This window comes from Podarcis raffonei, chromosome 14 (assembly GCF_027172205.1).
Source record: "Podarcis raffonei isolate rPodRaf1 chromosome 14, rPodRaf1.pri, whole genome shotgun sequence".
NCBI lineage: Eukaryota > Metazoa > Chordata > Lepidosauria > Squamata > Lacertidae > Podarcis > Podarcis raffonei.
Genome location: NC_070615.1, coordinates 43,530,702 through 43,552,317, shown reverse-complemented (window position 1 = coordinate 43,552,317; position 21,616 = coordinate 43,530,702). Strand labels below are relative to the sequence as shown.

The window sequence follows — 21,616 nt, the reverse complement described above, 5'->3', positions numbered from 1 at the left end:
AGAGTCAGCCACGACTGGACCTAATGGTCAGGGGTCCCTTTACCTTTTACCCTTTATGTGAAAAAAAAAGTTGGACATTACAGTGCACATTGTTATAGAAGTGGGGCAGCCAACCAAAATATTGGCTGTTATTTCTGAGAGAGGAGCTGAGGCATGAGGAAATTCATGTTGCTAGTCTCAGCCAATAAATGGCTGGAATAATAGCTGCAGGTACAGCGATGTGTGAGAGCAGATGAGAGGGAATGTACAGGTGCAGTTTGTTAGTGATTGACTTGGCAATGTGTATCATGAGCCTCAAAGTTAGATTGCTTTCAAAGAATCTGTTAGCAAAGCTGTCTTGTCACATGTACTGCTAATGAAAAAGGTTTCTAAGGCTTGATGAAGGCTTTGGCCCCATAATCCTTAAACGTACTTGGGTAAAATCATCTTGCAAAATTGGTGTCAATTCAGAGATACTGAGTACTAAATAGGTCTTAATGGAAGAAGTTAAAGTAATTGCAAGCGAAAAAACAGCCTTTGTTCCACCTTTCCATCTTGTTTTGTTCCAACTTGTTTTGAAAATTCTTCATGAGGCAGGATTATAATAAAATGAGAGCCATAAATATCAATTTTCCCTTCAAATCTCAATATACTGCATATAACATACTGGAGGACTTTGTAATAATTGACTTCTGTTTTTAAATTTAAACTAATTGCAGAGGTTTCCTTGATTTAATATAAAGTTGTAGTATATAATATATATAAAGGGCTATGATAATTCACTTGAAAATATCTGACTATTTTAAAATATAACATTCAGATATCACTTTATGAGGCTCCTAACATCCACCCACCCTATTGCTATGGCAACAGTTAATTTGTATGTAACTGTTATATAAGCAAGAACCATATTCTATGCAACAGTTAAAACTGGCATTTTATTTTTTAAATCTACACTGATAATAAGCAAGAATGGTAGAAATAGGAACCATCTTTTGTAGGTTAGTTACTATAGTAATTTTTGAAGATTAAGATACATAATATCCCTAACTTACTTTGGTTAGACTTATAATGATTTCTAATGTTTAGAAGCAACAGCAGTGCACACTTGGAATGCCTGTAGTGGTACTTCTTTCAATGGTCTATTTTAAAGATAAAGTTTATGAAAGGTACCTGGCCACCATTGAAACACAGTGTATTGGCTTTGTTGGAAGAACAGCTTCTCTCAAAACGTGCTTTGGGAAATCTAATTTAAGATATTTTCAGATACTGCTCTGAATCTTTGCATACATTAAGTCCTTCAGAATTCAGGGCTGCTATACCTGAAGATTTGAAATTGGATATTTGTGGTTCACATTCTATTTCAAAACAAGATGAGAAAAAAGGAGCTTGGACTTGTATCTTGAGGTTCATTTAGCTCTTGTCACATGCAGGCATTGCATTTAAGTCAACCTGGTTTCTTCTGATGGAGGAGGCTTACTGTACCTCTGGCATGTGTGAATTAGATATAGTGGTACCTTGGTTTACAAACTTAATCCGTTCCGGAAGTCTATTCTTAAGCCAAAGCTGTTCTTGAAGCGAGGCGTGCTTTCCCTAATGAGGCCTCCCACCGCCGGTGCCCTTCCACCGTTCAGCTTCTGTTTATAGACCGAGGTAAAGTTCACTAACTGGAACACTTACTTCCAGTTTTGCAGAGTTTGTATACAGAATAGTTCGTTAACAGGGCTGTTGTAGACCGAGGTACCACTGCATCTGTTTTTAGCCATGTCAACTTAATTTTCAGCTGAGAAATAGGGCATTTATCTGTAAAATGAGACAGAACACACTGGCAGCCACCTGAACCCATGGGAGGTTTGAAATCCTGGTTCTCATCTTTTATGGGTCAGTGTGGCACCAATCTAAGCCAAATTAGGATGTGGAACTGATGCAAGATTTTTTTAAATGTGTCTTACATCAGTCAGAACTGAAATTTCTTAATGGATTTTTGTATATAATATCTGTAGAAAATGTAAATAGCTTGAGTTGTCTTTATTGGGAAGAGACTGATTTGGCTCTGTTTTTGGAGTTCAGTGCATCTTTAGAGGGCAACTTTGGAACCTCCATTTTCAGCAAGAAGTAAGTATTAGCAGATTAAAAACCAGCTGATTAATTAGATTGAATCTGTTTTGTGTAAGAATGCCCTGTAGGTTTTGAAGTTCATATAAGAACACTAAAGAAGTGTATGACTTCAAGAGCTGTTTGAAGATTGGGATAGCAAAATATTGTTGAGAATCTGATACGATTCACAGAGGAAGTTGCTCCCAGTACCATTCACCACAAGGAAGGAGCTTAAGGTCCAAATAGTTTTCTGTTGCAGAAGATCAGTAAAACAGTTCTGGACATAGTTTTTAGGCTTTTGCAGATACAGATACATACAAGTACAAAAAAAATCTCCCTTGCTCTAAATAAACTCAGCAATTCAAGACGTAACACCAAGCAAGGAACACCAACAGATTGATGAGTCACAGACTAAGTCTGCTGAACTGATATGCATTAATCACCCCCTTCTCATGTCCGGTTACTCTAACTGGGGTCGCTAAGATGGTGTGGCAGGGGGTGCTGGAGGTGTAAATGACTACCAGACTTTGAGAAGCTGGTCTCGCTGGATCAAGTTCATTAATTTTGTTGATTTAATTAAATTAAAGATTTTAAATTAGACTTTGAACAAATGTGCAGTTGTTACTGTTTTGAATTTAATTGTGTTGTTAATCTTCCTTAGTAGGTCATGCAAACCACTATTTTGAATAAAGCTTTTTATAGGGTGGGGTAGAAAGCACTGGGGATGAGTTTATTGGAACCAAGGGGAGTAGTAGCCAAAAAAGTTTGGGAAGCATTTTCTAGGTGGTGGACTATTCATTCTGCATTGTTCCAGAAATGTACACCTACATTGTTAGCTGTAAATATTTTGTTGACATCTGTGGACATGTGGGCACATTTAGAATATTTAGAACATTTGGAACAGAATACTGTGGGCAACAACTGCTCTGGTTGCTACACCCCTCCCCAGACTAAGAGAGAAAGAGAGCACACGTTTGAACAAATTATTTGCTTTTCCATAGTGTCTGGATGAAAGTTGTATCCAGTAGAATTAAAATGGATCTTCTTGCATTTGCTTGATTTTACATGAGTTTCCCACCCCAAACCACCACCCCGAACAGTGATGGACTGTACAGTAAAAAGCACAGATGTAGCGCTTGTCACCACCATAAAAACATTGGTCCAAGGCATGGGTGCTCATGGATTCTCTTAAATTTTACATAGGATAACAGCAAAACCACCAGCAAATTGCGGAATACATCTGTTGACGCAAGTGACATAAGATTTAATGGATAAGTGGCTTGGATCCATGTTTTTGCACCATGGCAACTCTGGAAAATAATGAATCTGTGTTTTTTACACATCAGTCAATAGAGATAGATGTGATTTGTGATTTATTTACCAAATTGAGAACCCTTAAAATGTTGAGAGGAATGTGCTGATGTTCATCTTAGAAAAAATATGCTTTGGGATATAGATTTTTGCCCACTTCAATCTCTCAGGCAGGAGAAGTACAGTAATTCTGTCACTAGCCTAGCTTTGATGCAGCTTTCTATAACTGAACATATTTCATATTTTTTTATATAACACTAGTGGACTGCCTTTTTTATTTGCAAGCTGTTTGTTTTCTGTATCTTAGTCCTTATTAGAGATTTGCCTGTATTTATATTTGAAAAGAAGGAATTTTTATCATGTTGTCCATGTTGAGTTCAAATCTGAAAGTCCATGGCAATGAATAACTTTAACTACCAGGAGAATCTGAGAAATATATTTTAAATGTTCATTCCTTAATTTGTCTGAGAGTACTTGTTTGTAGAAAAGGTTGTTGGCGTTAAAAGTGTCATGTGACATAGTAACATTTGGTATTTTTGTTCTTCCTTCCCCCTTTGGAGGTCATGGGATATGTGTGTAGATGCTATTATGGAAGCCAATGCCTACATTTTTAAATTTTAAATTTTTGTGTGTTTCTCTCTCCAACCCCCTTCCCAACCACCTTATGTTTCTGCAGCCATAGACCTTTTGTATGGGGGTATATACTGCTTTATGTGTCAAGATTACATATACGACAAAGATATGGAACAAATTGCCAAAGAAGAACAACGGAAGGCTTGGAAGCTACAAGGTTTGATTTTATTTAAGTATCTGCTGAAAGAATGCTCGCTTTCATTCTTAGTTATACCTGGCCCTCCCACCCATCAAAAGGTAGAAATCAATAATAGGGAAATGGGGTACCAATGCAAGTTGTAGGAGCAACAAATGTAGAGATTATTTATCTTCAGAGGCTAGACTGCTTAACATGCACACCTCATAAAATTTCAGCCAACCTACACTTTTAAAATTTACTTTCAATGAAGTAACCCCTTCTCTTGTGATTGTGCAAAGTTAAGGATAAGATAGAATAAATCTACTTTTAATCATAGCAGAAAAGAAATCTGTTCCCTTCCTACAAAGTGTCACCTCTATCCCTGCGTGATTATCTCATAGAATGTGCCAGCTTTATAAGCACACACTCTGTTTACACATATAGTATGTATATCTGTAACTATTTACACACAAGTATATGTACACACATTTGTTTTGTTATTCAGTTTGCTTTCCCTAATTTTTTCTTTTTTAGCCTTCACCCCAACAATGGTTTCTCACTACCAGTGTACAATGACAGGTAAGAAGTGTGACCTGGCGACGCATTTCACTAACAAGCGTCCCTTTGCTGATTATCTGCCATTTTAAGACAAGAATCATGGTTTACAATGCCGCTTTTTCATTTATAGATTGCTTTCTTGTTATTGAGAATGTGTATCAGGAGGTAAAGGGTGGTAAACTTTTGCATGAACTTTCTATGGTTGACCTACTCCAAAATATGCCTTTCATTTTTTGAGAGGAAAGCAAAACTAAACATTGTTCTGGCCAAATTGAATCATTTTTTAAAGAACCTCTGTGTCAATCTCCAATATTATGACTACTAATAATTTGAAGTAGTTCAGGCAGAGAAAGGGGTGGGGAAGAGTGGTGGATTTGAGAACAAGAAAATCATAGCATACAATGTTTCATGCAAAACTCATTTTAAGGTAACTAACAGTGCTGAAGAATACCCAACAATAAATATTTGTGAAGGTATTTTTTAACCTTGTGTTCTGTGTATGGTAATCAAATAACCTGTTAAATGTGTTAATATGCACTTGTCTTTGGCCCAAGAAGCAATTAAATTGAAAGAGCAAAACAGCTGCACTGGACAAAAAATATAAATTGGTCACTTGTAGTCTGGCATTGATAGCCCAACACAAAACATGCAGCCAGGTCTCATTAATGGTTGTGTGGCATACTTATAGTTGTAAATATTACTTAGAGTTCAGCTGATATCCTTCATGAGTCCCCAGGGTTGGGTGTGTTTAAAAACATACTGCAAAGGAAAGAGAAAATGTTGAGGTATATTGTTTGTTATCCTAGTATGGGAACAGCAGGCCAGTGTACCATATTTACGCAAATCTAATGCCCCATCGAATCTAATGCGTACCTCAGTTTTCAGAACCTTGAAGCCCAAAAAGTATTTGTTTAGTGCCATCAAATCTAATGCCCACCCTAAATTTTGCGACGTAATTTGGCCATAAAAGTGTGCTTTTCATTCAAGTAAATACTGTATTTCTATATTACTGGCTGCAAGATAGTAATAGTATTTTAAGAATTAGAATTGAAGCACATGAGAATGTAGAATGTTAGTGTAGTGGTAAAGAGTGTGATCTAATCATCTCAGCATAAGACTAGGGCTTCCATTAAGCTGCTGCCTCTCATCTTCAACACCTACCTTCAGTATAAGGATAATACTCATCTAATTTAAGGTTGTAATGATAAATTATAGAGGAAGCTTTTTATAGCCCATTAAGACTATTTGCCTAACTAACCCATAAGATGACCCAGTGGGCATCATTGCTTAGGTGGGATTTGAACCTAGGTCTCTCCAATCCAAGTCTTGCCCTTTATCAACTATGCTGAACTGGCTTTCCTAATACATTGGAACTGTTTGGAATGCTCACAGAGAGCTCTGTGAATGCTTTGTTACAATTAAGCAGTAAGAGCTGTTCAACAGTGCAACAGGCTGCCTTGAGGATGATGGCTGTCACTCGGTGGATGGGCATTTGCCATGGATTCTAGAGTCTCATCCTGCATTGCAGACCCTGCACTGAGCAGGGGTTCGGATTGGATGTCCTTCAAGGTCCCTTCCAACTGATTTTACGTTGCAAAATGACAGTTTTATATTCAAAGTGTGGTGTTTTTATCATTTAGAAGTAAAACCTTAGCAACACACAGTTATCTCTATATTCCTTTTAAATTCTGTAAATTTGTAGAACCAATCCCTGAATGCTTCAGTGGTTAACACTACTAAAAGTCTCTGTCTGAAGCAGCCACTGGCAATTGGAGAGTACTGGGCTTACAGTATTCTTTGATCATTTTCAGTCTGTCAGTTTCTGTGATTCTAGTTTTAGGTTAGTCACTACTGTTGTCGTTATATTAATGCGCCTAATTTTATGTCACAACAGACCATGTGCTGAAAAAGCAGTTGTATATCTCCTAAAATATTGGCATCAGCATTCTTGCTTATTTGAGTGGTACCTTGCTTGGTTTTAAGTGTTTCCCAAGAGAAATAGGAGACCACCTAAGGCGCCATTACAGTTGGCTTGCACTCTAAAACTGAACAAAACTCATTTTCTAAAGAGAACCTAGAAACCCAAACTGTTTTGCTCTAAATATTTGTCCATGTATATAACTGTGTGGTTATTTTTCTCTTCCTGAGCTGGCCAATTGTTTCTGTTAAGTAATTGGGCACTAATCCACACAAACGTGTATGCCTATTTCTGTTTGATTTGCCCTAATACATGCTTTCCTTACATACTGAATATTTGTTTATAATTTTTGTTCTGAAGCCTCTTTAACAGGCTGTACCAGGTTAACTCCTTCATGCTAACTGTAGCATAACTTAATATTAGATTTATAATGTTTTCAATTAGTTAAAGCAGCATTGGGTTGTGGGAGCAGATGAGTTTCTGTAATATATGTGCTGATGGACAATTTTAAATGCTGTAGTGAAGATAAGCAAGAAGCATCTGGCTAAGTAGTTGTGTTGTAGGTACATATTTGTAATGGTACCTCATTCATCATTGCAAATGCAGACAGTATAATGTACTGAAACACTGTAGCTGCTTAGCCCAATATTTAATGGGAATTAGTTTTGTGGGTCATATTTATTTTTCTTATTCTCTTCAATTGTTAGGAGAAAAAGATGTTGATGGGATGTATGCTTTGTTGAATTTCACATGAGAAACATTCCATTTATTGGAAGATCACTTATGTGGAGTTCTTTTTGGCCATATTCTCTGCCATAAAAATGGCACCCAATGTGGTGCACAAGTTAAATTAAAAAAACAACCATGAAAAAATATTGGAATAAAAATATTTAAAAAAACATTTTTTAAAAATGGAATATCAAATAACTATTACACTTCACAGCACATGATACATCAGGCTTCCTCAAACTTGGCCCTCCAGATGTTTTGAGACTACAATTCCCATCATCCCTGACCACTGGTCCTGCTAGCTAGGGATCATGGGAGTTGTAGGCCAAAAACATTTGGAGGGCCGAGTTTGAGGAAGCCTGCTATACATGCTTACCACCCGTTTTACCCTGGTCTTGCACAATGCATTTACTTGATTGCTTTCTGTACTACCACTATGAGCAATATGTATTCCACACAGAACAAGGTGAACTTTAGTTGGCTTTAAACCTCCTTTTTACAATAGTTCATTTCATAATAGTACCCAAATGCTTTTATGATTAACAGTAGCCAGTCTTGCACGTTTCTCCGTTGGGTTCCTTCTTAGATCATTATTGGTCCCTTAGTATCTCAAACTAAAAATCTTGTGCACGTGGTTCCTGCATCTAGTCCATTTTGCTAGCATCCTTTCTAAAGAACGATCTCTTCAAACTGCAGCTTTTCTTCCTCACAAGCATTATTGCTTTGTTGGAATGACAAATTTTCAGCTATAGCTCTTTGAGATAAGGATGGATGGTATTTATTTTTTGTTCTTGTTGAGAGATGATAACTTCCCTAATACATTAAAATCAGTGCATCTAAATATTATTCAGGAGCATGTAGATTAACTGAAGCCTGGAACCCAAAGAGCTGCTTAGACTCACCCAAGGGGTTCATGCTAGCCAGATTTCTCTTTGAATACTGATCACCAGAATGGCCTTTGAAACGTCTCTGTTTCAAAGCTGCTTTACCATCCATAGGGGACTATTCTTTGAGAAGGATGAGTCTAAAGCTGCCTTCAGGTCATATAACTTAATTTATGGTTCTTTGGGTCCTGACATATATTTGTGGAGATCCAGTCTGCAGTGACAGTTTCAAGGAAATAAAAGGTGTTCCTTGATATATACATCCCAAAATGTGTTTTCTTTCTTTCTTTCTTTCTTTCTTTCTTTCTTTCTTTCTTTCTTCTTTGGAAATACACTATTTGGTATCCCTTCTTACATATCTGATTCTATGTTATGTCTCTTAAACATAGGTGTGTAGCTTGTCTAAGAAGTTGGGTTGCTTTTTTGCTGTATTTGCCATTTTTTATTGAACAGAGCTGGACATAGTGGGGCTGTTTTTAACCCATTTGTATTTAGCTTCAATGAGTAGTTGTGCTGGCAGAATGACCTCTGTGAACCCAAAGAGAATGGTGGGTGCTCAAAACAAATTCCCACATGAAGGGCAATCTGTTGTTGTGATTTTAATTGAAGGTTTTTTCACCCATTGTTGTGGGTGGAGAGTAGAGAGAGAACTGTTACTTGGAAACGGGTAGGAATTCTATACAAGTAGCTGCCTTTGTGTGCTTTTAGTACATGTTTATGGGAACATAGTGTGAAGGTCAATTGCTGCCTTTCTGAACTATAGAGAAAAGCAAGCCTACTGTTGGGGTAATATGTATGGGGAATCCAGCTTAATGGATGGTACAGTTTACGTTGCAATGTACCCTTGTAGCTCTTTTTCAAGCAACCCTCTGAAGTACATATCTATTTCTCTTCATTACTCAGGTATTGGAGAGAAGTATTCAACGTGGGAGCCAACCAAACGAGAGTTAGAGCTGCTTCGACACAACCCCAAGCGGAGAAAAATAACTACAAACTGCACCATAGGTAAGCAAGAGTCTTCTGTTTCCATGCCATTCTACGGTACTGTGGTCAGTATCCATGTTTCAGAATAACATTTTTCCTTTTCAAGGTTTAAATGCATATCTATTTTCTATTGTTTTCTGACCTGCCCCATTAGTTTGACTGCACTTTGACTTCAGTCCTCTCCCCTGTCACTTAAAATACTTAAGACAATGAATCTTCATTGAAAGTCTTCAAAGCAGGAGACTTGAGTTCTATTTACTAATCGTAAGGAGCAAATGTGTGAAAATGTAATGACTCAATAGGAGAAAATCTAAAAAGCGTCTGGAGTTTTGCTTATCCTGTTTCAACTCCTGCAGTTTCCATTACAAGTGAGTTGTGCGGGTACAAATCACACAGCCAAATCAGAGCGTTTGCTTAACTTTACGACTGTAGACCATTAGCAAAGTGTAACATGTGGCTCTTTTTTCTGCTTCAGCTTGTGACAGACTTCAAAAGGAATTCTTCAGATTTTTGCATTTCTTCACTGATTATATAATTTGGTTATTTCATATTTCTATCCTTTAATCATTTGTATGTTCACTTTAGACCTAAAGAAGGGCTAATTTGAAAGGCAGGTATGACTAGAAGTTTCCAGGAAAAGAGGATTTGCATAAAACAATTTTACTTCTGGGCCCTTTTTAAATAATGGATGATCTGCCTGTCAGTCATTTGTGCCCTGTGTAGAATTGACTATAACTGTCTAAAGGTTTTGTGTGGTTGGGGAAGGGATTGCAATTACATGCCCCACCTAATAAGGCACACCTGACATTTTTTCAGGAGCCCAATTAATACAAAAATATCCCCAGTTTTCAGAGGGTAACAAAACTCATGGATTTGGGACTATTTGAGTTCAGAATGGAAACAGCTGGACGATCTAAGAGCAGGATAGGTGAGCAAAACCCTGCTTCTTCAGTGCATGTATCAGGGGTCAGCAAACTTTTTCTGCAGGGGGCCAGTTCATTGTCCCTCAGAACTTGTGGCGGGCCAGTGTGTGCCCGCATGCGCACATGCCTTCCTTCCCTCCGAGACAGAGCGGCTGAGATACCTCCACTCACCTTGTTCAGACTGCTGATGTGCCACTGCTGAGCAGCACAGAGGAGCCCTCCTCCTCCTCCCTCCTCGCAGGCTCTCTCCTCCCGCTTCTTCCTGCCCCTTCACTTCTCCTCCCTTCTCGGAGCTAGCGGTCAACAAGGTGCCGTGCCCTGCGCCTCGCCCCAATTGGAGCAGCAAGCCTCGGGAAGGGTTGCCATTCGCTGCTGGCTTGCATCAAACCGGCCAGTGGAGGGGAGGCCTGAGGTTGCTAAGGCTTCGGATTGGCCAGCGTCGTGGAAGTCTGAGCAACCTCAGAGGATGTTGGGAGATGTAGTCCCGGGAAAGCGCCTCTCTGCAGAGCTAAACTGGAGCTAAACCGGTGCGGCAACTGACCGAGCGGGCGGCAGGCTCCGCCGGCTGGATTTACGACCCTGGTGGGCCTTATCCAGGCCCCGGGCCTTAGTTTGCTGACCCATGATGTAGATTTAACATAACACTGTATAGAGCATGTTTGGAGAATCTTTGGCTGTCCAGATACTACTGAACTACAGTTTCCATCAGTCCCTACAAGCGTGGTCAGTGGTCTGGAATGACTGGGGTTGTATGAGAATATTTAACTGTCCTTGCTATCAGTGTTGCAGGAGCTAATGAACAATAACTTTCCTGTGCCTACTCCAAGCTATGAGTTGGCAGGGTGGTGGAGCAAAGGTCCAGTGGCAATAGCAACAGGCATCCCAAGCTTCGTTATGGCAATCTGGCTAGAACTCCACATGCACTGCAAAGTTACATGATGGTAAAGCGCAGGGTTGACTGGAGCTTCTGCCAAAAATGCAAAAGTGATTTTGGAGTGTGTGTTGGTGTGTCACTCCAGTATACACAATTTTGAAAAAATGCCCATTCATTTTTCATGAGTATTGTAGGTGATGCAGCTGTGTTCAATTATTGGTCCTTATTTTGTTTTCAATCACTTATCCTTTAATTTCTCTTTACAAGCTCTTTAAAAGTTAGCCCAGTCATTCTCAAACTATGGGATAAATTCAGGTTTCTTGAGATTGGATGTGTTCCTATGGTAAAGTCCCAAGGACAGATATGTCTTAAAGCAAGTAGTACCTTTATCACCAGCCAAGACCTGTCTAGATTGAGCACCCCTGGCAATGAACCTGCAGCACTAATCACATTTGGATTTGTGGGGCTGAGTGGGGCACTTGCTTGCCCCATCAACCTAGTGTTTTTTGGGAAGGAGGAGTTCCAAAAGAGCTGCTACTTCCTATGTATTTCTCTGTGTGTGGCTTTAACAGGGGAACACAGATACCCTGCTTTATTTTCCTTATGCCAGTGTGGCATTACTACCCTGAGCTACAGATTGCAGCAGCAAGCAGTTCTGTGCACAACTTGCACAAAAGTTAGCTATGCATTTACCTGTGAAAAGTCTGTTTAACAATCTACAGTCTTTGAGAGCTGTATAGCCCCATCAAAGCAGCTCACTTTGCAAGCTGCCTTGCACTGAGGGAATTTAACCCTCTACCGTCAGGTGGGATTAAATGCATCTAGACAACACTCGACAATATTTGAAAGAATTTTTCTTCCAGTCTTCATGCTCCACATAGTGCATAGCTATGCCATGTATTATTTCAGTGCCCCATCCTTTGTTTTATGGCAATTCAGTGCTTTTAATTCATTCATCTTTTGGGGGCAATTTGACTCCTATTGTGGAATGACCGACAAAGCTGAAACAACATGCACACAAGTTGCTAGGGTCAAAGTAGCAAAATGCTGTTTAAATTTATTTGTTTGTTGTCATGTCTGCAGATGTTTAACCTGTTTTTTCCTAGTCTCATGGGAAAGGAGCATGGGGCATGACAAGAAGTTTTTGTTTGTTTTCGTCATAGACCGATTACTCTGTCTTTTAACATTGCTACAAATGGCATTAGGCTCAACCATACCTCACAGGTTTATAAAAGCCCTTTATAGACCTAATTAAAAAAATAAATAAATTCCGAGTTAGAACCTTCCATGTTACCCAGCAAAAGTACCTCCTGTAAAATAATCCTAGTAATTTGGCGTTTGTGGTTATTGTCATTGCGGTTGCATCTGTAAACATTTGTAAGCAGCATGTACGCTGACCTCAGCCAAGTGCCTGACTTAATGGCGACTGAGTTGAGAACCATTGGGTGCCCAGTTTTCTATGTTCATGTCAAGATGAGGGTTACATTCAGCACTTCTAGGGCACAATGTCTCACTGGCATTTTTCAAAAGAATCAAAGTCCTCAGATAGGACTATCTGTTTCAACACTTGGCATTACATGTGAACCTGGGTTCGTGGTTTATTTTGGGGAGACAAATCTCAAACCTGGGCTTGTATGTCTCACTAAGCCAAATTATGACTTAGTTATAGGTGGCACAGCAGCAGCAGCAGAACCAGAGAGGAAGAAAATGGAAACTCACACGCTGGTTTGTTCTCATTAAACCATGATTTGGCTAAGTGTTATGTCCGAACAAGACCAGCTGTTATAGTTGTCTTTTTCTATCTTCAGCTACTTCTTCTATTTTTGCTCTTCTGTTTCTCACTTTAGCCATATTCTTCTCTCTCTCTCCTAACTTCCTTTTCTTCAGCCTTTCTCCTCTTACTCTACTTTTTTTTTTAACAGTATATCACCTTTGTTTATTTTTCATCACTTCAACTTTTGCTGACACCTACACATCTGCTTCATTCTGGTGGTTCATTGATGAAGATAGACTCTAAGGTTTATTCATCTATTTCCCAAGAAATAAGGGGCAAAGATAAGCATTTTCAGATATTCATGTCACTTTCTTTGTTGTTAATCTCCTTTTCTTCAGACCTACCCAACAGGGTGAATAAAATTTAATGATTTTTAAAAATAGTTTTTTATATCTAAAATTGGATTTTTTACCAAAGCTTTTTTCAAATACAAAGCTTCTCAAATACTAATTTGGTTAATATTAAATCTTGATTTAAACTTGTTAGCCTTTCTAAACTGAATCAATGCCTCTTCCAGATAGTTTCTCAAATATGAATATTTACAAACCATAGGTTTGATCTGATGAAAATTAGCTACTCTACTTTGCCCCTATCTTACTTTTACCTATCAGTCAAGTATATATTTCATTCTTGTTTTGCTGTTTTGGTTTTTGAGGGTGGGGGTGGACCAAGGCAGAGTGGAAAAGAAAGGAACAACACTAGAAAGAAGAAAAGATGAAATTTCCCAGTGTAAAGGTTCCTGTATTCATATAAGATTGTGAGAAACAGTGTCAATTGACATGATTTTGTGGTCAGATTTACACCATTGTACAAATATATGAAAAGACAGGAAGCATCGGTGGAAATGTGATTTAAATGAAACATCTTGTCATTTTAAATCAATCCTCCCTGCTAACCCGGTATCTCTTTTGGCTCCTTTCTGGTGTTACAATTCCTGTTCTTATTTGTCTGTATAATTGTGGGCAGGGCTTGCCTCTCTTTGTATAGTCCTTAGTTGCTGGCTCTTTATAAATAACACTGCACACTTTCAACCTATGTATATGGAAACAAGTTTCCCCTTGGCTTCATAATTGCTTTTGCCATACTGTGTTGATGTTTTGAAATGTCTGTTTCTAGAAGCCTATTGCATAAATAATGAAAAAGTTTCACATGTGTAACCTTGGGGTTGTGTGGCTACAATGTATTTCATTTCATTCCACTTTTAATTTGTATACCGCTTTTCCATATTGCTATACACAAGGTGGTTTACAACAAAATATACATCAAAGGTCACATAATAATCCGATCCAATAAAAAAATGCACCATAATAAAACATAGCTTTAAAATAAACAACTTATATAAAATAAAGTAACATTCAACAATCCATTAGAATATATTAGTAATGTACACAATAACATTGGCTCTCAAAATATCAGCAAATAATAATTAAATAGAAATTTAGAAAGTACAATAAATAATTATCAAACTATAATCAACAGAAATACAAGCAAGTCACAATGCATAAAATGCATGATGTAGGTTCAAAGAAATAGTTAACATATAATAGAAAACAGAAGCTCCATCCATACTGAATAGCAGGGATGGTGTGTGAAGCCATTCCTGTACCCCAAGAATGGTCAAGTTGTTTGGAGATGGTTTAACTGATTGCTGAAAGTTTTATTTTGAGATTTGCAGTTTACCACACTGTATTTTGCTGCCCTTAAAAGTATTTAGGGAGAGATTCACCTAACCAGCCCTCCCTTCTGTCCTACTCCTACGCCTTCCCAAATTGCCTCAGGTGTGTGTGTCAGGAAAACCCCAGAACAGTGCATGGAGGGAAAGGAGGATTGCTCCATCTGGCAACCTGCAATGTACGCGTAGATGGAAAAGTGCAACATTAAATTCTACCCTCAGTGCCTCTGAAAAGTCTTTTGACTCCATGAAAGCTTCTGTGCCATAGTGGGGGGGGGGGCTCCTGAAATTCAAAGCATTAGGGGAAATGACTGATCTTTATTTCTGAAGGCATGTTTTTTAATAATGTCTTCTACTGAGCCTTCAAATTTTGTCTGTGTCAAGATTTAAAAGTATCTAAAACTATGTGCCCAGAGAGTTGGGGGTTTAGGGCTACATTTGACAGGAAAAAAAATGATTTCTTCCACTAAAGTACTTTTCTTGAGTACCTGCTTCCAACCATTTCTCAGTGTATTATCTTACATACTGATTCATCAGCATTGCATACAGATACAATTTGCTGTTATTTGGACAGCCCCTCCACATGTTTTCGTTTGTATATATTGTTGGCTATTCAGACGACATGGCTTGCCTGCAGTAGGCATTAGTGAATCTGTTTTAATCCTTTTTGGTAAGAAATAATTGAGAAGAAATGCTTTCCTCCCCTTTACCTCATTATTTCTTTATCTGTCACATTCTAGACTTGTATATTTCTTTGTATAGACTCTATTATAGGTTTCCCAAAGGCGTATGAAATTTCACAGGTGGAGTGGTGGGGGCAGATGGTAGGTTGAAGGGGAGAGTTTCATCCTCCTTTGGCTAAACAGTCCTTCACCCATCCTCCTTTCTCTCCTGTGCTGCTGTACATTCTGCTGTTTGCTCTTTCCCTTACTGATGGGGGCGGGGAGAGTATTCAAGATGGCCCTTTTCCCTAGAGCCAGCTGTGTTCTGCAGAAGGGGTGTTGAAGTGGGACTGGGAAGGCAATGGTGGCAGAGGGTGTTTTCTGAATCTTCCCCCCACCCAACCCCCTGGCAAGCTATAGACAGTTTGTTTACGTCTGTCATGTTTGGTCTATCAGCTTCTTAAAAATATCTGCATGCCCTATTGTTCAATTTGGAAGAAAGTTTGCCGTTTCGAAATGTCCAGTAATACATTGATTAGCTTAAAATTTTGATTGATTACACTACCTGTGAATTATATTCGTCAAAGTGATTAAGAATACTGTGCTACACAGATATTTAAACATTTATGATTTTATTTTATGCACTCTTGTATCTGAAGAGAAGCCTGGGATTCTTATCTTCATACCTAATCTTATGGCATCATCTCTCTTCCCTTCCCTTCTCCATTATTATTTATTTACTTTCCCTTCTGTTTTGGGATTTTTGTTCTAGATGTATATGCTACTTAGGCCAGGTTCTTATGAACAGGAAATTACATGATCAACTTTTTATTACTTGAAACTGTTAACAAAGCCCATTTTGTATAACAGGTTTCCCCTATTCTTTATCCAAGAGCTGAATTCCTATGTCCTGCTTAGTTGCAGGCTCTGTGCATAAGTGTTTCTTAAATCTGAATTTTTGAATATCCCAGTATTGCAAGTCTGATTTCCCCCCCCATCAGCTGAAAGTATAGTAATTGTTACAGACTGAAGAGGCAATGTAAGAAATGATCACAATCCTTTTATTTTGTGAAGAGGGAGGTTTGAAGTGTAATTGTTCATATATTGCAGACAATCCAGTTACTGTCCACAAGAGCAACAGAACCCCAGAGGAAATTGCATTTCTCAATATTTTGTTGCAATGAAAATGCAAAGTATCTTACCAGATACAGAAAGGTAGCCGTGTTGGTCTGCCATAGTCAAAACAAAAAAAATTGTTTCCTTCCAGTAGCACCTTAAAGACCAACTAAGTTAGTTCTTGGTATGAGCTTTCGTGTGCATGCACAGATACTAGTGTATCTGAAGAAGTGTGCATGCACACGAAAGCTCATACCAAGAACTAACTTAGTTGGTCTTTAAGGTGCTACTGGAAGGAAAAAAATTTTTTTGTTTTATCTTATCAGAGATTGCTATCACTGCAAACCAAGAAAATTTAAATATTATTAGGAAATGCTTAAAAGAAATCAGGAAGTTATAAAGATTAAATGTCATAAGGAATGAGGTTGCATAAATGTACTCCGGGTGGCTTGTTGTTTAGTGCTTGTGACATTGATAGTACACCTCATCATCAAGTTTTATGCATGTACTGGTTGGTGTGGGTAGATTATCTCAGGAACACTCCTCTGGCAATCTACCTGCCCTATTTCATGCACACTCCTCCCTCTTCAGAGCATTCTTTTATTGTTACAGTTCATTTCTATACTTCCTATTGGTCAAAATGGCTCACAAAGGTTTACACCTTTGAAACAGAAAATTCAAAATACTGGACTTCCTTTAACCTTTCTTTCAAATTCTGTATGCCTGTTTCCTGCAAATTGATGCTTATTTACATGAGTAAAGGTAAGAGCTTCTCAGTAACCTTTTACTGTTCTTTGAAAGTGTCAACAAGCATGTGGATAGGAGTGATCCAGGCCAAAGACTGTACAGTCCTTGAACTTTCAAAAAGCTTTTGACAAAGTCTCTCACGCAAAGGCTTCTGAATAAACTTAGCAGTTGTGGATAAGAGGATGGGTCCTCTTATGGTTTCGTAACTGTTAAAGAACAGAAAGCAGAGAGTAGGGAGTAGGAAAAATGGACAAGTCTCACAATGTGTAGTAAGAAGTGAGGTTTCCCAGACATCTGTATCGGGGCCATTGCCTTTTAAATGATCTGGGGTTCAGGGAGTACAGTAAGATGGCCAAACTTGCTGTTAACACAGTTTTTCACGAGTTAACTGGAAATATATATTGGTTGTGGTGAATGGCATGAAAATGAGAACTGATGTGTGGCAAGTGGCGTGGGTGGTAAATTTTATGCTTGGGAAAGTTAGAAAAATGGTTCAGAAATAAAATTCTAATTTATGGCTTTATACAGATGTGACCATGGTTGGCATACAGTTCTGGTTGTCACATTGTAAGATGTTAAAATCTTAGAATTTGTAGAATGAGAGAATATTCAGAGAAGGCTGACACACTGTTCACAAATCTGAAGTACCTCTCCTGTGGTTTGGAGGTTGTTGTTGTTTGGTTTAGAAAGAAAGGCTAGTAAGAGGGGACATTATCAAGAATTATATCATTATGCATGATGTGGGGAAAAGTGAGTAAGGAGAAGGCTTTTTTCTTTTAACATTAGAACGTGGGGTCCTCCAATGAAATTAAAGGGCAGGGGAGGAGTTTCAGTAGAGACAAAAATATGTATTTCACATAATGCGTAGCTGTGTGGTTGATGCGTAGTTATCTACGCTGAGTTGCTCAAGTGTATTGGCAAGGCGGCTACAGCAACAGCTTGCCTCTCCAAAAGGGTATGGGAGAATGGGATGCTAATGATCAATACCCAGATGAATGTCTACCAGGCTTCTGTGTTGAGCACATTGCTTTATGGTACTGAGACGTGGGCAGCTCACACCTGCCAGGAGTGACGCCTGTAAGCCTTCCACATGTGCTGTGTCAGGAAGATTTGGGGCATCACATGGCAGGACACAGTCTCAAACAAAGATGTGCTCTCCCAAGCTCACATTCCTAGCATGTTTGCACTCCTGTCTCAGTGACGTCTACGCTGGCTTGGTCATTTACCCAAATGGAAGACATGCTCTGTGGGAGGCTGGCTTCAGGCACCAGGCCTGTTGGCAGACCAGCTCTGTGTTTCAAAGATGTCCGCAAATGTGACATGAAGTCTGGCAACATTAACTTCACCATGTGGGAATCCCCTTGCAGATGACGGCAGTGCCTGCAGATGATCAGTCAGGTTGTGTATCTGCAACAGTGACCAGAGGAGGAAAGACCGCTGGGAGGAGTGCAGAAAGAAGAGACACCTTGGTAAACCTGCACCAGCACAACCGGATACCTTCATTTGCTCTAGCTGCAACAAAACATGCCTGTCTTGTATCAGTCTCTACAGCCACACCAGGCCCTGTAACACTCCCAACGGTTTGACTTCACTCCCCAAAGGTGCACTCTTCCATTGTCTCCTGAGACGGATGAATGCCAACCGTAGTTACCTTACAGAATTTGATTTTAGATGATGTGGTGGCTACAAGTAGCTTAGATGGTTTTTTAAGCGGTTTGAACAGATTCATGAAGGATAATGCTATGGTCACGACTGCTTGCTGTTTTCTGGTTCAGATACCTCTGCACCAGTTTCTAGGGAGCTGTGAGAGAGGGCTGTTGTCCGCATGCCTTGCCTCTGGACTTACTAGAGGTCTCTAGCTAATTCTTCTAGAGCAGAGGTTTTCAACCTTTTTGAGTCCATGGCTCCCTTGACCAACTACATTCTTTCTGCGCCACCCCTGTGGGACTCAGGAGCCAGTTATGTCACCCCTTGCCTGCAGAGCCAGCAGCCCCGCACCCTTTTTCGAACACCCTTCCTTGTTGAGTGTTACCTCAGCCTCCTCTCCCCTCTCCTTGGGAGTCCTGGGCAGCAGCCACCACCACCCCTGGTCTCTGAGCTTCCCCACCCACCCCAAAGAGAGGTGTCTTCTCACACTGCCCCCCAGGGGCCTGGGAGGAGGATGCCCTCAGCCTTAGCGGCCTGACAGATACTGGAGAAAGTGATTGTGAGGCCAGCACCTTACCTTGGGAAGCAGCAATGGCAGCGGTGGACACTCAGCTCCCAGGCAGGCATTGCACACAGCAAGCACAAGAAAGGCGAGAACAGTGCCTTCCTGCCTGGCCTCCCATTAGTCTTTCCATTCCCAGCAGCAAGGGCTAGTGGGCTGGCTGGCTGGGCTCCCTCACCCGCTTACTTGCTTACTCCGAGGCTGCCTCAGCTCCTGGCAACCAGCACCTCTGGCCAGCCCCAGAGGCACCATTCACCTGGGGAGCTTGTAGCCAGGGCTGCTGCAAGGATCAGCTGTGCAAGCCTTTGGGAGGGCATAAGAGGAGAGGGGGAAGAAAAGAGGGACAGAGGCCAGCGTTGCCCATGGCACCCTGACCATCATTCAAGACATCCCAGGGTTGAAAACCCCTGTTGTAGGGAAAGGAAGCTGGACTAGATAAGCCTCTAAACAGGCAGGGACCGCCTTACAAGTATGGGGAGGAAACAAATACAGTGGTATCTCGGGTTAAGTACTTAATTCGTTCTGGAGGTCCGTACTTAACCTGAAACTGTTCTTAACCTGAAGCACCACTTTAGCTAATGGAGCTTCCTGCTGCTGCCGCGCCGCCGGAGCACAATTTCTTTTCTCATCCTGAAGCAAAGCTCTTAACCCGAAGCAATATTTCTGGGTTAGCGGAGTCTGTAACCTGAAGCGTATGTAACCCGAGGTACCACTGTATGTACATTCTTGTGAAGTACTAGCAAGGTATCTTTTCCCTGCATGTTAATGATTGGAAGCCATAGTATTCTGTGGCTTCTATAAACATTTGGTGATAGTATAGACAGGTTGTTTCCACACATGGTGTACTTTTATCTTTGCTTGCGTAGAGGAAATACAGGCATCTCCCCCCACCCCCACTTACGCAGAGGTTATGTTCCGGGTCCCTGCACACATAAGCAAAAATCGCGCAAGTGAGGAGCACAGCATAAAGCAACAAAACATAGCTGGTTAGCTGATATAAAACAAGCTTTATAGACATGGCTCTGAATGAACCCTGGCTTCCAGTCTAAGGCTTAATTGTTCTGTTGTGGCATACCAGACAGCCTCTGCATACTCTGAATCGGAAGACAGAAAATGTTTTGACTGGATCACTCTTGAATGTTTTCTAAAGTTGATTGAAACGGAATTATTATTTTTCTTCCTGTTTTCTTTCAACGTTCAAACTAATTTACAGCAGTAGTGATAGAAGCAGTGGAAGGAGGGAGGAAAATTCAGTTTCTTGTTGGTCTCCTAGCACAACTTACATTTTTGTACCATCTCCCTCCCTCCCTCCCTCTCCTCCATAAGATCAGTGCTCCTCAACAGACTGAGGTATTAGCTAGGGATCAGCCTGCCTCTGATTAGCATATGAAGTGACTTTGTGGCTGAAGACTCTACTGCATTAACAATAGGTGGCATTAGGTTCCCAAAGCACATGGGTAATTAGCTAGAGCCACCTGGGATTCCCATTTGCATTGTTGCCAGAAAAAAATAATTTTAAAAAGGCAGCGAGAAGAAACTTTTAGTTGTTGTTGTTTTACTTTAGCCCAAAAAAGAAGGAGAGAGAGAGAGAGAGGACGAAAAGGGAAGGAATTCAAATCCTTTTCAGGAAGAATGATGAGATCTGGGGGAGGTGCCACAGACAATGGCAACACAACAGTGGCAGGTGGCTTTTGCAGCTGTGTGACACTCGGGCCGCATGACCTGAGAGTGAAGCATGAGTGGAATAAATATTGCAATAGTTCTTCAGCATAAAGGTGGCACAGGCGGGGGGGGGGGGTGCAGAACAGTGGCCTGGAAATTACTTCTGGTTCTCTAGGCAGCAACCAGAAACACTGCTTCATCTTTCAGTATTGTATAAACTATGCATGAGCTTCTGTACACAAGGGCCTAAGTAGAGATGTGGGGAAGATGTGGAAGACTGCCTACTTTTAAAAGTAGAAAATGTGCTACTTTTTTGCCTGTTTATTTTGCTTTCCAATATCTAGCTCAGAGGTGAACTAGAGTAACGAACCATCAGTTTGGTTACAAATTTTAAAAGGGGTGGGCTAAGTGTTGGTTTTTTTTTTTACTGAAGTGGCAGTCTTAACAAGCATGGTTGAAAGTGGTTTTTGCTAACTCCAGTTTTGACTTAGAATACACATGTTGAGTCAAGAGTGGCATAAAATACTGCCTAAATATTTTTAATTTGCGTAGTATAGCTTAAATTTACTGGGAAATGAATAATTAGAGCTGTTCCCTAATTAAGCTTTTTAATTAACTGATTTGCTTTCAGATTGCTGAAATTTATATTTTATATCTACACATATGATGTAAGGATAATTAAGACCGATATTTTCCAGACCAAACTGCAGGCTTATTCATATTTCTGAAAACAGTTTGAGTTCCTTGCATAAACTGTCTTACAGCA

General features: G+C 39.9%; 1 protein-coding gene across 4 annotated transcripts in view; it reads left to right on the top strand.

Annotated features, from left to right (window-relative positions):
* USP22 (ubiquitin specific peptidase 22) overlaps positions 1–21,616 on the top strand; it is a 104,543-nt gene that overhangs the window by 36,257 nt on the left and 46,670 nt on the right. For 3 of the 4 annotated variants that reach the window (XM_053365510.1, XM_053365508.1, XM_053365511.1), the window contains 3 exons: positions 4,064–4,177; positions 4,673–4,717; positions 9,131–9,232. In XM_053365510.1, coding sequence (XP_053221485.1) covers positions 4,064–4,177; positions 4,673–4,717; positions 9,131–9,232 — 261 coding nt within the window. The remainder of the gene's footprint in view (positions 1–4,063; positions 4,178–4,672; positions 4,718–9,130; positions 9,233–21,616) is intronic. The other variant, XM_053365509.1, reaches the window with a different exon arrangement.